This window comes from Colossoma macropomum, unplaced genomic scaffold, assembly GCF_904425465.1.
Source record: "Colossoma macropomum unplaced genomic scaffold, Colossoma_macropomum, whole genome shotgun sequence".
In the NCBI taxonomy this organism is placed as follows: domain Eukaryota; kingdom Metazoa; phylum Chordata; class Actinopteri; order Characiformes; family Serrasalmidae; genus Colossoma; species Colossoma macropomum.
Window position 1 is genome coordinate 10,623,255 of NW_023494803.1, and position 12,417 is coordinate 10,635,671.

A 12,417-nucleotide genomic window follows, 5' to 3' on the forward strand; every position below is an offset into this window, starting at 1 on the left:
GGTTCCGTTTCTTTACAGTGGTGGTGGTGATAGGAACCAGAGGTCACCATGACAACAACACAAAAATAGCCATTTTATTTACTGTCCAAAACCACCCGTGAACCTACACATGTTTTCTGAGTTTTATATGAAATGTTGATGATAACAAAATAAAATAATATGGTTCTTTGGGAACAATTCAGCCTCACACCATCCTGCATGTACCCCTCTGCCATAAAATCTAAATGATTTTAGACCAAAATTCATAACCATTTCATCTAATAACTTTCTGTGAGGGAGCTTTTAGAGGTGGACGTCTGGTTCCTATCACCACCACTGTGAACAATTCTGACTCGCTAAGTTTCTCTCTGAATGACTTTGTTAAAGAATGAAATCAGTGGAATTCCACTTTAACACATCTTATATCTGAGGTGTTTAGCCACTAACTTTTCATTTCCATTTCATTTTGTTTAAGCACAAACTTACAGCACCCCCTGGCGGCTGTGGTGACCTTAAGGTCCTGCTTATATTTCTTATGGCAAGAAATGGGACATGTGCATCAATGTACTGTGGCGCATCTTGCATTGATTTTGGAAAGACAGAGTCAATTTTAAGTAATTGTAATAATTTTCAATAAATTTGCTGCTCATTTCTGGGACCAAATAAATTCTCAGGCTATTACTACCAAAAACACAAAATAAAATGCATGATTTTTATTGTCTACAATCAACTACTGTGTAAATAATTCCTCCAGTCATATCTTAATAATTTTAAGTAATCCTTAAATGTATCAAAATAATCAAATCAAGGTGAAATCTGGGATTTAAAGATTTTTCCAAAGTTCCCATTAGAAGGCCTGCACCCACATTTGTGGAAATGCTGTTTGGGACAATGACTATTGGAGAAAATGCTATATCCATAAAATTAGACTGAATTAAAGCTCTATTGTGCGTTCATCATTATGCTGCCTATAAGACAACAATACTTAACTGGGTGTCCAACAGTGCTGAAACTGGGCACTAAATACAAAATCAAAACAGCCAAAACTGAAAACTGATGAAAACAAACTGAATAGAATTGATGCTGCTGAGTTATCATGCTCACCAATCATGAATAAGGGTGTAAAAATGCACTAATGTATTCAAAAACATCCCAGAATTAATTCTAATCAATATCAATCTATATCAATTCTAGTCAATGTCTATCTAATCGAATCTACTTCTAATTTATGATACTTTCCAAATAACACTGTCAGGCTATCTTTAACATAAACATACAGTCGAGCTTGGTATATTGTTTGTACTGCCTATAATAAATATAGTTTTACTTGGTGTATGTGTATAATTTAGAATCCTGTCAAATAATCAAAACATATTAAACATGGTGAAATGTGAGATTTCATAATGCATTAAAATATTTCCTAAGGAAGTGTCAGAGCTCTACTATCAATGCTCCACAGAATATATAGAACTTATCTGGTGTGGATTTGCTGGCAATGTTCTTTACTGCACCTCTAGTACAATAACACTGGACTTCTAATAGTGTTCGATATTAATAACTGTTTAAATCTCACATTAAATATGAAATAAAAACATTATTAGCAAAACTAACATACCTTTACAACAAACGTGGATAAAATAAAAACAAAGAAAAGGTAAAAGGTAGGATAAAGAAATACAGGGACTTTGGGATGAACGCTTGGCCTGCTCAGCTAATGCACCAGCGCTACCATGTGGCCATACCTGCACATAGCACCCTGAAATGGAAGTGGATTATTGTTTTTTGTAGTTCATCATTTATCCTGACTGAATTACAGCAATAACACGTCATTGAATTTTGCGGGATATGTATTGAATTTAGTTTAAAAGTTGGCCAAAGTTGGTATTTAATAACAAAAACTTGAATCAGGGTCCAGGTTTGAAGAATTTCCCACTGGGATTAATAAGGTGATGTATCTATCTATCAATGTGGGCTGTGGGTAGAGCTGGGCGATATGGCCAAAAATGTTATCACGAAAAACAAAATTCATATTGGTCGATATCAATACAAATTGCAATAAATGTCAAATTATTATTTGTTTGAAGGCTGATATTTATTCCTGAGTGGTTAATTGTGGTTTTAAACCATCCTTTATGGTCAGAACATGACAAACACTCACCAAACAGGGGAACATTTCACAAACCTGTCATGGGACAGTGGGAGAAAGTTTCTTCTGAGCTGTTTTTACCAGCTGGAAAAGCATGGCCGCAATTTTTGTAATAGTCATCATTTAAGAAAGAAAACAGATTATTTTAGCTGTCTGGTGACGAGTGCTAGGCTGTCCAGTTACAAATGCTAAACAAGTGGCCAACAATAGTGCTAAACTCTTTAGTTTCTCAACGACATCAACTTAGTACAAACAGCCAACATCAGCTGGCTCGGTAGGTCAGTGATGGACCACACCGCCTTACTGCCATCACTCCTACCACATCCATGTCAGAGCACATCACAGTATTCAAACACCAGCTAGCAGACGACTGGATTTCTCTATTATATCGTAGTAGTTTGAGGGGTGAAGCACAATATATCTGACGCTCGCTGTGTAAAAGCATTAACTGCAGTGTGATTCTCTCACATCAGACAAACAGAGTCCTGCTTTTAGCTAAGTTTAAACTGAAATAGGTGCTTTTTTGTCTTGTTTGATCTACAGTAACATCAATTCGAGTGTTGTGTGAGTGACAAGAGCGCTGCTTCAAATTAGGCAGCTGCTAAAAACAGCTAGCATGGGAAGCTAGTGCTCTCCACTCTCCAATGCCTCACAGCTTCTTCAGTTTACTTTCGTTTAAATCAGGGCTGTAACTCACATGAACCCACTTCATTCTTTCACTTTTGTTGCTGAGGAATGCACTCATACTAAAATATGACTGTCTGAGTGCTTTAACAGTGCTGTAGTTGTGTGGAGCAGACGTGATTTAACGCGGCTAAAGCTTGTTAGGATGTTGGGAAAGAGGGGAGTTCGCTCTGGGCCAGTACAGTTACGCCACTTATCTCGTCACTCACACTTGGTCACAGGAGATCAGATCGCTGATCGCTCCACTCAGACAGGGACTGTATAACTCCACGTTTCAGACGTTGCTAAAGTATATTTGGCGACTAATTTCACTCGTCGCCCCCTCCCTCTCTAATTTTGTCGAAAAACTCGGAAGTGCGCCCTCTCCTGGCGACAGCAGAGTAGTGTTGCTTTCCTTGCAGTAGAAAACGCCACCAGGGCTTTCGCTAGAACGTGCAGGTGTGAGAGTGGTCTTTTATATCAACAATTTATCAAACATTTCTTATAGTTCTATCGAGGAATGTTATATCGCGATAATTATCGTTATCGTTTTATCACCCAGCCCTAGCTGTGGGCCAAAGTTTGTTTGATTGGATTGTTTGAAAATTGTTTAAAAGCTAGAGAAAATGGGACTCCTAACAACCACCTAGAAGACCTGGTAGATGTCAAAACTGCCCCCATCAGATAAACAGCACTAAAGCTTTCATCTTTGAGAGAGAGGAGAAAATCAAGCTGCTTCAGATCTTAAAAAAAACATCCACAGGTGTTTCTGTCCATCTTTCCACTGTGAGAAGACGACTCAGCGCTATGGGTCTGAAAGGATATGTAGCTGTCAAGAAGAACCTCACTGAGAAAAGGAGACAGACATAAAAAGAAGAGCGTTTGCACGAGAACATCAGAACGTGGATGTGGAGGAAGGTTTTATAGATGGATATGTTTAAATGTGCAGTTGGGATTATATGGATATAATGATATTAACAGTATTATCCAATCACACTGCAGTGTTGTGGTATCAGATTATATACAATTTAGCATTAATGTTAATAAGTTAGCAGTAATCCAATTATTAAAACCCCAATCCTTCTGAGTGCTGCTACTCTGTGCTAAAATAATGTCTTACAAACCAACATAGCATGTTCTGACTGGCCTGTTTGGTTCTACACAAAAAGAGGACTTTACATCACTGTTTTATAGAACAGAATGGTATAATATAATCCTTGTTGTCTAGAAATATCACTAAAACCTTGTGTTGTGTGACAGCAATACTGGTTGATTGCCCAGCACTCGTTGTATTTGTATAGCACTTCCAGCAGAAGCTTCCTCAGAGCATGAGGAAGAACCGCAGAGAAGAACCAAGATTCAAAAGAGGTAAATAAGATCATGTGGAAGAACCACTGAGAAGAACCAAGATGCAAAAGGAGAAACTCACTAAGAGCATGAAGAACCACTGAGAGGAACCAAGATCCAAAAGGAGAAGTTCCCCAAGAGCATGAAGAAGAACCAGTGAGAGGAACCAAGACTCAATAGGAGAACCTCACTGAGAGCGTAAAGAAGGACCACTGAGAGGAACCAAGACACAGAGACGAAGAAGAACCAGTGAGAGGAACCAAGACCCAAAGGAGAAATTCCCCAAGAGCTTGAAGAAGAATCACTATAAGGAACCATGACTCAAAAGGAGAAACTAAGACCATGTGAAGAACCACTGAGAATAAACAACACTCAAAAGGGCAACCTGTTCTCATTTAGGCTGCACCAGATAGTGCCTTAAGACAGAAGCAGGAAGTTTTACGAGGAAGATTAAACAGAGACACAATACTAGATTTAGCGGTGTATTTGCAGTCTTTTTCCAGTTTGACAAACAACATCACAGGTCGCTCATTTAACTAATTAAATTAACTAATGACCGTCAGAAAACCACTTAAAAGGTGTGAAGTAATTGACTGGAAGGACATTAAGTCTACTGATTTGTAGATCATCTCCAGGTAGAACACCAGGCTCTTCTACTCTGGTTAATAATAAATGAAGTGAGCTGAGATGCAGCACTGAACTCACTCTTTAGCATTAGTGCAGTTTAGACAACACAAGGTACACAAGGTACTGCTGCTACACTAGAACTGAACTTAAACAAGCAACCGGGCCTGTATGCAAAATATGTGGCCCTCTTTGTAATAGCCAGTCACACAAATTAAAATTTTGCCCAATTTTGCTAACGATAAAAAAATAATAATAATAAATACTCAAATATATTCAAATTCAACACTCAAATTAAATTAAATCTTTCTTTAAGAAAAAAAAAAAATAATGAACCCTTGAGGCTGGTAGATGAATGATTCTACTGAACTGGTTCAAAATCAGAGTTGAAAACACATCTGATCATTTTAAATGATTGGACTTCAGACTAAAATCCCTTTGAGCGACCCTATACTTTATCTATGTTTATTTTATTAAAACAAAAGACTGAACATTAAATTCTGAACTACCAAAACTTAATCAAATGGCTAAAATAAGGCTCCGCCTATGGACTAAAATGCTTTGTGTTACTAGTTTTTGAATAAAGTTATTTTTATTTAAAAATTAAACTCATGATAAATCTAAAACTTATAATTTCACTTTATAAGAAATAATAAAAAAAGATATTTAAAAAAAACAACATTGGAAAAAAATGTAAAAGTGTAAATTTAGGTGTTAGTGTTTGGGACAGACACCTCCCAAAAGAAAGTACCCTATAAATGATGACTTTGTACATATTTCGCTTATGACCATCTCTATTAATGCCTCAGTTTAGATAGATCTTAACATCAATATCTAAGGTCTAAAATTGTATTATTTTTTATGTATATGTTTAATGTATATTAAGCGCAGTTTGAAGTAATTCAGCAGAATACTCCATATAAGAAAGTGTAAGTGGAGCTGTATGTAAAACATGTGGCTTTTTAGACTGAGCTCAGTTTCTTCATTTGCTATGAAAATATTGTGGGCTTGTTTATCTTTTGCTACCATCTCGTTTTCCAGATTAAGGAAAATGTCACACTGTGAGCCTCACAATTTAACATGTTTTACATGTAAAGCTGTAGGCAAAGCGTGCGGTTGGCTCCGTTTCTCCACTGACGGGTTGCTGTTGCTAATGTTGCTATTGCTAATATCGTTTGCTTTCATTATTTAATGGGCTGCTATCTGTTGCTACTTTGCTTCTCTTGCCATTAGCTGTGTCATCTCTAAACCTCACTTTACATAGACGCAGGTAATACACAAAATGGATGGAATTGATACAAATTACAAAGTGAACCCAACACATCAGTCCAGCCTTTCAACAAAAAGAGCCAATCGGCTTGCTGGTAAAGCCACGAGCAGGAAACATCCCCCCTCAGCTGCAGAGGTCTGTGCAAACGCAGAACAATAAAAAACATGTTTTTGTGCTTTATTGAACCAAACGCTACGTTAGATTTTATCAGTGATTTCAAATATGTTTTTGAATCAGTAATTTGGCCTTCAGCTTTGAGTTTTTAGGTCTCTGTCCATGCAAACATCAAACATCATACTTCTGAAAACCCACTCTATTCAGTCTCCATGACAAATTGAGTACGGACTGAATTTAGGACATTAACTTCAGATCAGAAAACAGTGTTACACAAACATAAATCTAAATACTGTCTTAACTTTAGGATAAACCCCAACAGCGTCCTAACTTCTGTTTAAGCCTCCGTTTCTATCGTTTGCTTGAAGAAAAAAACAATCTTATCTCAGTTTCAGTGGTTTGTCAGCTGACAATGAGCAGAGGAAAAATTAGTTTGTGCAGTTAATAAAGGAATAAACTTTGTCTTACAGAGTAGAAGAATTTGTGTCTACTGCTGACTAAAGTTAACGTGCAGTTCATGCTTAAAAGTTGCTGCTACAGCCGCTTTCAGAGGAACAGTTTTCGTTTTCTCCCTCGAAAGCTGTCAGCATCTGAGACAGCTGCAGTGGCGCTACGGACCACAACGACCCAGTGCTCCCCCTGCCTGGCATGTGTGTGTCTTTAGCTTTTTACCAACTAGTTTATTGTTAGCGAGCTGTTTCTACATCTCCAGCAGAGCTAATCTAGTGTTTTGGTTATAGTTATTTTCACCTCCATCGATTTATCACTCTATAGACGTTAGCTGACGTTACTCTGATAGCTGTGAAGGAATTTCACCATGGAGAATTTATTTAAAGTCCTTTTTATTAGTTTGGACCCCCACATTGTTGTGTGTTTGGTTCTTCAAAAGTTCTGGACACAACCTCGAATTTCAGTCTTGGCAACTATGACAAAGATAAAGTGAGACACCTTTCTTTGGTGAGCTGGGGTGATACGAACGCCTGCATGTCTGAAGTTAGTAACTGTCCGAAAGGCAATAGCGGAACTTGTTTTAACCAGCGTTTACGCACTTCTGTTTCTTGTGAAAAGGGCCTATTGCGATAAGCTCCTGTAATAGAAGATATAAATAAAGATAAGATTTCCTTCTGTGAAAAATGTTGACAGTCCCTTTAATGTACAATTTTCCTGGTTTGATTAATGTAAACATGGTTTGCTGAATCCTTTTTTTTCCTATTTTGTCAGTTCACTAAACATCTTGTAAAGCCAGCTGAATACTGAATAATGTTTTCTCATGTTCTCCTCTGTGAGCTACTGAACTTTTCCATCTGTTAGCGCAAGTGCTACAGATGCTAACAGGGAGTCTGAGCTGAAAGTTGGATCAACAGTAGTTGAGCAGCAGTAGCTAAGGCAGGCGTGACCTCCTCAGAGTTTTGAAAACGGTCAGTTTGCTAGTAAGCTGTTTAGCCCAGCCTGCACTGCTTTGACAGTCTCTGACCGTCTGTAACCCTTTAAAATGCCAGTGTGAACACAAAACAGGCTCCAATACTGTTGCGTGTTGCTTTGTTTATGTTGGCAGTAGGCTAGAAATTCCTCAGTGAGAGAAGCTTGCATGCTAACATAGCAAGTTTCTGCAGTTCCTAAAGGCATAGTTCATTTCTGGCCTCTACCACAACAGTAATAATGGACACTAACACAGAAACTTATTTTGTAGTGATTTTTTTACTCTCTTATTTTCTTATTCTCTCAATCTGTCTCATACAGTCACTTACATTGACATTATTAGCCTACATTAGCACTGCGCCCTACCTTTGAAAGAGGAGATCCAGCCTGTGGTAATGATTTTGAGTGTGAGATCAATCCAGCTGGTCTGTCTGCTTCATTTTTGACGTTAATGACCTCTGGTAGTGGCCTCATGTTCAATGCTGTGCTGTCCTCGGAATCTGCTGACCTCTAAAATGCTGACAAAACACAGAAAAGAGCACATTATTACCGACAGTGGCTCTGTTTCGGGATATTTCTTATATCGGTGTGTAACACAAACTGCTAGTGGGACAGACAACAGATCAATAAGTCCTCCAGTCCAATCGAAAGCTGGCAGGAAACAGACAGTGAGAGGAATCACCAAAGCCGACAGGGGGTCCACCATGACCTCACAGATGGGTGGAATCCCAATGTCACTGCGCTGGAGTTACTGCAGGCCACATTATAACCAAAACCATCCATTTGACTGCTACTTATGCAGGAAGGCCTCATATTAAGTGATGCTCTTGTCCCATAAAAACCCATAAAATATATTTTAAAACTGATTGTATCATAAATTAGGGCTGAGCAATGTAACAATATGTATCATATGTCAAAATACAATATGCTTTTTTGAACATATCTTGCATATCGGCAGTACTTGTGGACATTGACCGACTGCATGATTCATTATAAAGAGAGCAAAATTACTCCCTTTTAACTGGATTTAGTGCCAAATATTGAATAAAATCATTGTGTTAGCAGTTTTTGATAGTATTTTTTTAATGTAGGTTCTTTTTTCTCTGTTCCAACTGATCAGAAGTCTGAAGAAATAAATATCATGACATATTGTGTATCGTGCACATTTCTTCAAGTATCACAATATAAATTTTTTGTCATATCACCCACCTATATCATAAAATTTTTCATTTATTTCACATTTTAAATGGCCTCAATCAGTGCTGCCAAAAGTGGGGCCGGCCAAAGCTGAGAAAGATGATTTGGCCGACCGGAAAGATGTCTTCACCCAAAAAGGGAACAAATGCAGAGCCTTGCTGGTGACATCCAGTATAAATAAAGATAATGCATGGCCACGCCATATTAACGCATGGAAATCAGATACTAATGCATGGCCTACGACTTAGTAAGGCATGGGAATGAGATAAGTAAATCATGGCCACAACTCATTAAGGTGTGGGAACGAGATCATGCCTTACTAAGCTGTGGTCAAGCCTTAATTATCTCATTCCCACGCCTTTCTAAGTCATGGCCATGCATTAGGATCTTGTTCCTATGCCTTACTATTTCTTACTATGCGCCTTAAAATTAGTTAGACTGTAACTGTAAAATATTAAAATACATATTTGTTAATGAAATATTTTTTTGTTATATGAATGTAACTTTCATTTTCTCACTCAGTAGAAAGAAGTAATAGACAAAACAAACTACAACCAAACATTTTAAGTTGATATTATATTTATATTTTATTCTTTTTGTTACAGATAATGTTTAAAATCACTCATCAACAGTGCGTATGTGGTTAAGAATCTGTCTAAAAAGTGCAGAGTGTTAGTTTTTATTTGACACTGTTTCGGCTAAAAGAAGCTAAGAATGAACAAAAATCATGCAGAATAAAGAAAGATATCTTCTGTTTTAAAGAGATTTTAACCGTGAAAGTAAAGAGACAAACAAAACCAATCACGACTTTCTGTTTAATAAAATGTTCACTGCTTTATTTGTGATATGATACTGTGTCTTTGACTAAAAAGCAGGCTTGGAAACTGAAAGTTGTAGCATGCTTGAAGCGCAGTATCTGTACAGTGCTAGTCAATTTGAGAACAGGAATTTAGTTAATTTTATTTATTTTAATTTATCAGTGAAACAATGCGGGAAGCAGAGGTATATATACAGGGTGGGGTGGTACTGGAATACATGTAACGCCGTTATATAATCAGGATACAGAAAAAGTATTCTTTTATAGTTACAGTAAAAAAGACAGTAATCAGATTATGAGTACATTATAAAAACAGGATGATTACTGTTTTTATACCGCTTAGATTGTGAAAAATGTGAGAGCAGTAACTTATTATTGTGAGCCTCAATATTTAAGTCCCCTATAATCTATCATACTGTTTCAGAAAGCAGTGCAGTGTTCATGTTTGCCATGTGTAAAATTAAATTCTCATTGAAATATTATTTTTAATTATTTTAATTATTATTAATTAAAAGCTACTCCTTTGGGAAACTGACCCTTGCTGACCATCATGTTCTCTGTTAGGATGTGTGATGTGCATTACAACCGTTCAAAACCGTTAAAACCCTACATAGTAGTTCTGCGTTTCATCTTCCAGTCTAGGTCAGTTGCCCTTTATGATGTTTCAAAATTTCATGATGAACAGACAGATTAACAGAAATTATTAAGTAACCGTAAATGAATAAATAATAAAAGTTATGTTATTATTTTTCATTGTATATACATACATATATACATACATACATACATATATAGATAGATAGATAGATAGATAGATAGATAGATAGATAAAAAAACATTTAAAAACACGTTCAGTCACTCCCTTAAAGACTAAAAACTCCTGTAGACAATTTCCCAGAGGAAGCTTTTAGATGTACATTTACATTTTTACATTATACTGATCACCAGTCTGTGACATTTGGTCATTTTGGCTGAAGCTCATGAGAAATGAGCTCCTGATGTCTGATGTATTAGTCTGTCAGTCTTATCAGACTTCACACTCCCTCCTTCAGCCCTCAGTGCCTTATCAGCATTTACAAACCTCCATCTCTCAGGAAAGCGAGAACATGAACGGGCCTATATAAGCTCAGCAGGCAAGTTTTTCAGGTTTACACTCAGTCTGCTGTATCAGCACAGCGGCACGTCGGGGCAGCTCAGGCTCCTCAGAGAAACAAGGATCTGGACTCAGTTAATCATGAAGGTACTGTACTTTCTAGTTTAAGTGTTTCTAGTTAGTTTTAGAGACTGTTGATAGCACTGCAGTTCTGCAAAATGCACCTGAAACATGCAGCTCAGCCCGGGCAACAGGTCAGCGCTGCTGGATGAGGAAAAAAAGAGGAAAAAGTTGGTTTCTTATTAGAATTTGCCGTTCCACCTTAAATGGTGCAGCAGTCACGTTCTAGCGCCTGATGCGTGTCGCGCGCGGCATGTCAGCAGTTTCTATGCAGAAACAGTAATAATATACAATATAGGCTAATAAACAAATCAACAAATCTAGTCTTGACTCTGACAGGCTGGCTGGAATCCCTGAGCGGGTCAATGCTGTGAACACAGGCGTCTCCTCCTCTTCATACCTGGTGAGAAAGCCAGTAACAGTCACGGCAGCGAGTCGGGATTTCATTGTTAATCTCTTTATATCATCTACATAAAGTTTATGAGTAATAAATAATATACACGCGTTTATATTACGTGAAAACGCAACACAAACAGCAGCCGCTCTCGCTTCGAGACGCGCATGTGTCGCGTCCGGTGTGAAATAACAAGCGTCGCAGAGAGGTTCCGGGCGCGCGCCCCGTCCCGTCTGGTGTGAAATGGGCGTGAGGCGCCAGAACGTGACCGCTGCACCATTTAAGGTGGAACGGCAAATTCAGATAAGAAGCCAAGATTTACCTCGTTAGAAATATATATATATATATTTGTTTCCCACAGTGTGCACGTTAGCAACTCACTATCCTCTTAATTAGAGTCTTTTCAAACTGTTAAAATCTACAATAACGCAAATGTGTGTCTTCGCTCATAACTCCGGGTATTTGTTGTTTGTTTCTGAGGGGCGTTCTAAACTACTGAACCAATTTCTTATACCAGACGTGTTTTCTTCCAAATATATTGTCTCACCTGCTGGTCAGCGGCGACCCAGCGACCTTCACTCCTCACTTCAGCTAAACACGGACACGCGACGCTTTTCTCGCACGTTCTGTAAACGCAAGGGGGCGTGGCTTGGGTTTCGCGGGAAGAACTGCAGCTGAGCGACTGGAAGATTCATTTTGATTGACAGCTGAGAGGTTAAAGGGGAACTCCACTGAACTATTAAAAAAATCTGCATCAGTCAATCCCTTCTAGAGAATAGTTCACAGTGGTGGTGATAGGAACCAGACGTCCACCTCTAAGAGCTCCCTCACTGAAAGTTATGGGTCATTCTACAGAAACGTCCATCTTTGTGTCCCTAGCGTTTACAGATATATTACGCTTAAAAACATGATGGGGTTATAATGTATTCATATTTTTTTAAATAAAACAATAAGTTATTTGACCAATTACACCTTCTTCAGCCATGAATTTAGCTATATTGGTTTTTAAGTCAATTATTTAGAGTTCCAAGCACCACAGAAGTGCTTGTCTCCACAGTCATGTCTAAAGGTTGAGGCCATATTTTGAAACAAAAAAAAAAAAACACAGTTTTCTGCTATTTTAACTACAACAATCTATAGATGACTATGGAATATATAAATTAAATGACATAAAACAAATGCCAAATAAATATTATAAAATAAATAATGAAAATGCATTTTTAATCAAAAATGT

At 37.7% G+C, this 12,417-nt stretch overlaps 2 protein-coding genes across 2 annotated transcripts in view; one reads left to right on the forward strand and one right to left on the reverse strand.

Annotated features, from left to right (window-relative positions):
- Positions 1-11,816, reverse strand: part of vax1 (ventral anterior homeobox 1) — a 35,201-nt gene extending 23,385 nt beyond the window's left edge. Inside the window, exons 1-2 of the mRNA XM_036593434.1 lie at positions 11,731-11,816; positions 7,929-8,080 (exon numbers count right to left, since the gene is read on the reverse strand). The gene's annotated coding sequence lies outside the window, so the exon portion shown is untranslated. The remainder of the gene's footprint in view (positions 1-7,928; positions 8,081-11,730) is intronic.
- Positions 10,728-12,417, forward strand: part of pla2g4f.1 (phospholipase A2, group IVF, tandem duplicate 1) — a 33,501-nt gene continuing 31,811 nt past the window's right edge. Inside the window, 1 exon segment of the mRNA XM_036593433.1 lies at positions 10,728-10,816. Within this exon segment, the coding sequence (XP_036449326.1) occupies positions 10,811-10,816 (6 nt within the window). The 5' untranslated portion in view covers positions 10,728-10,810.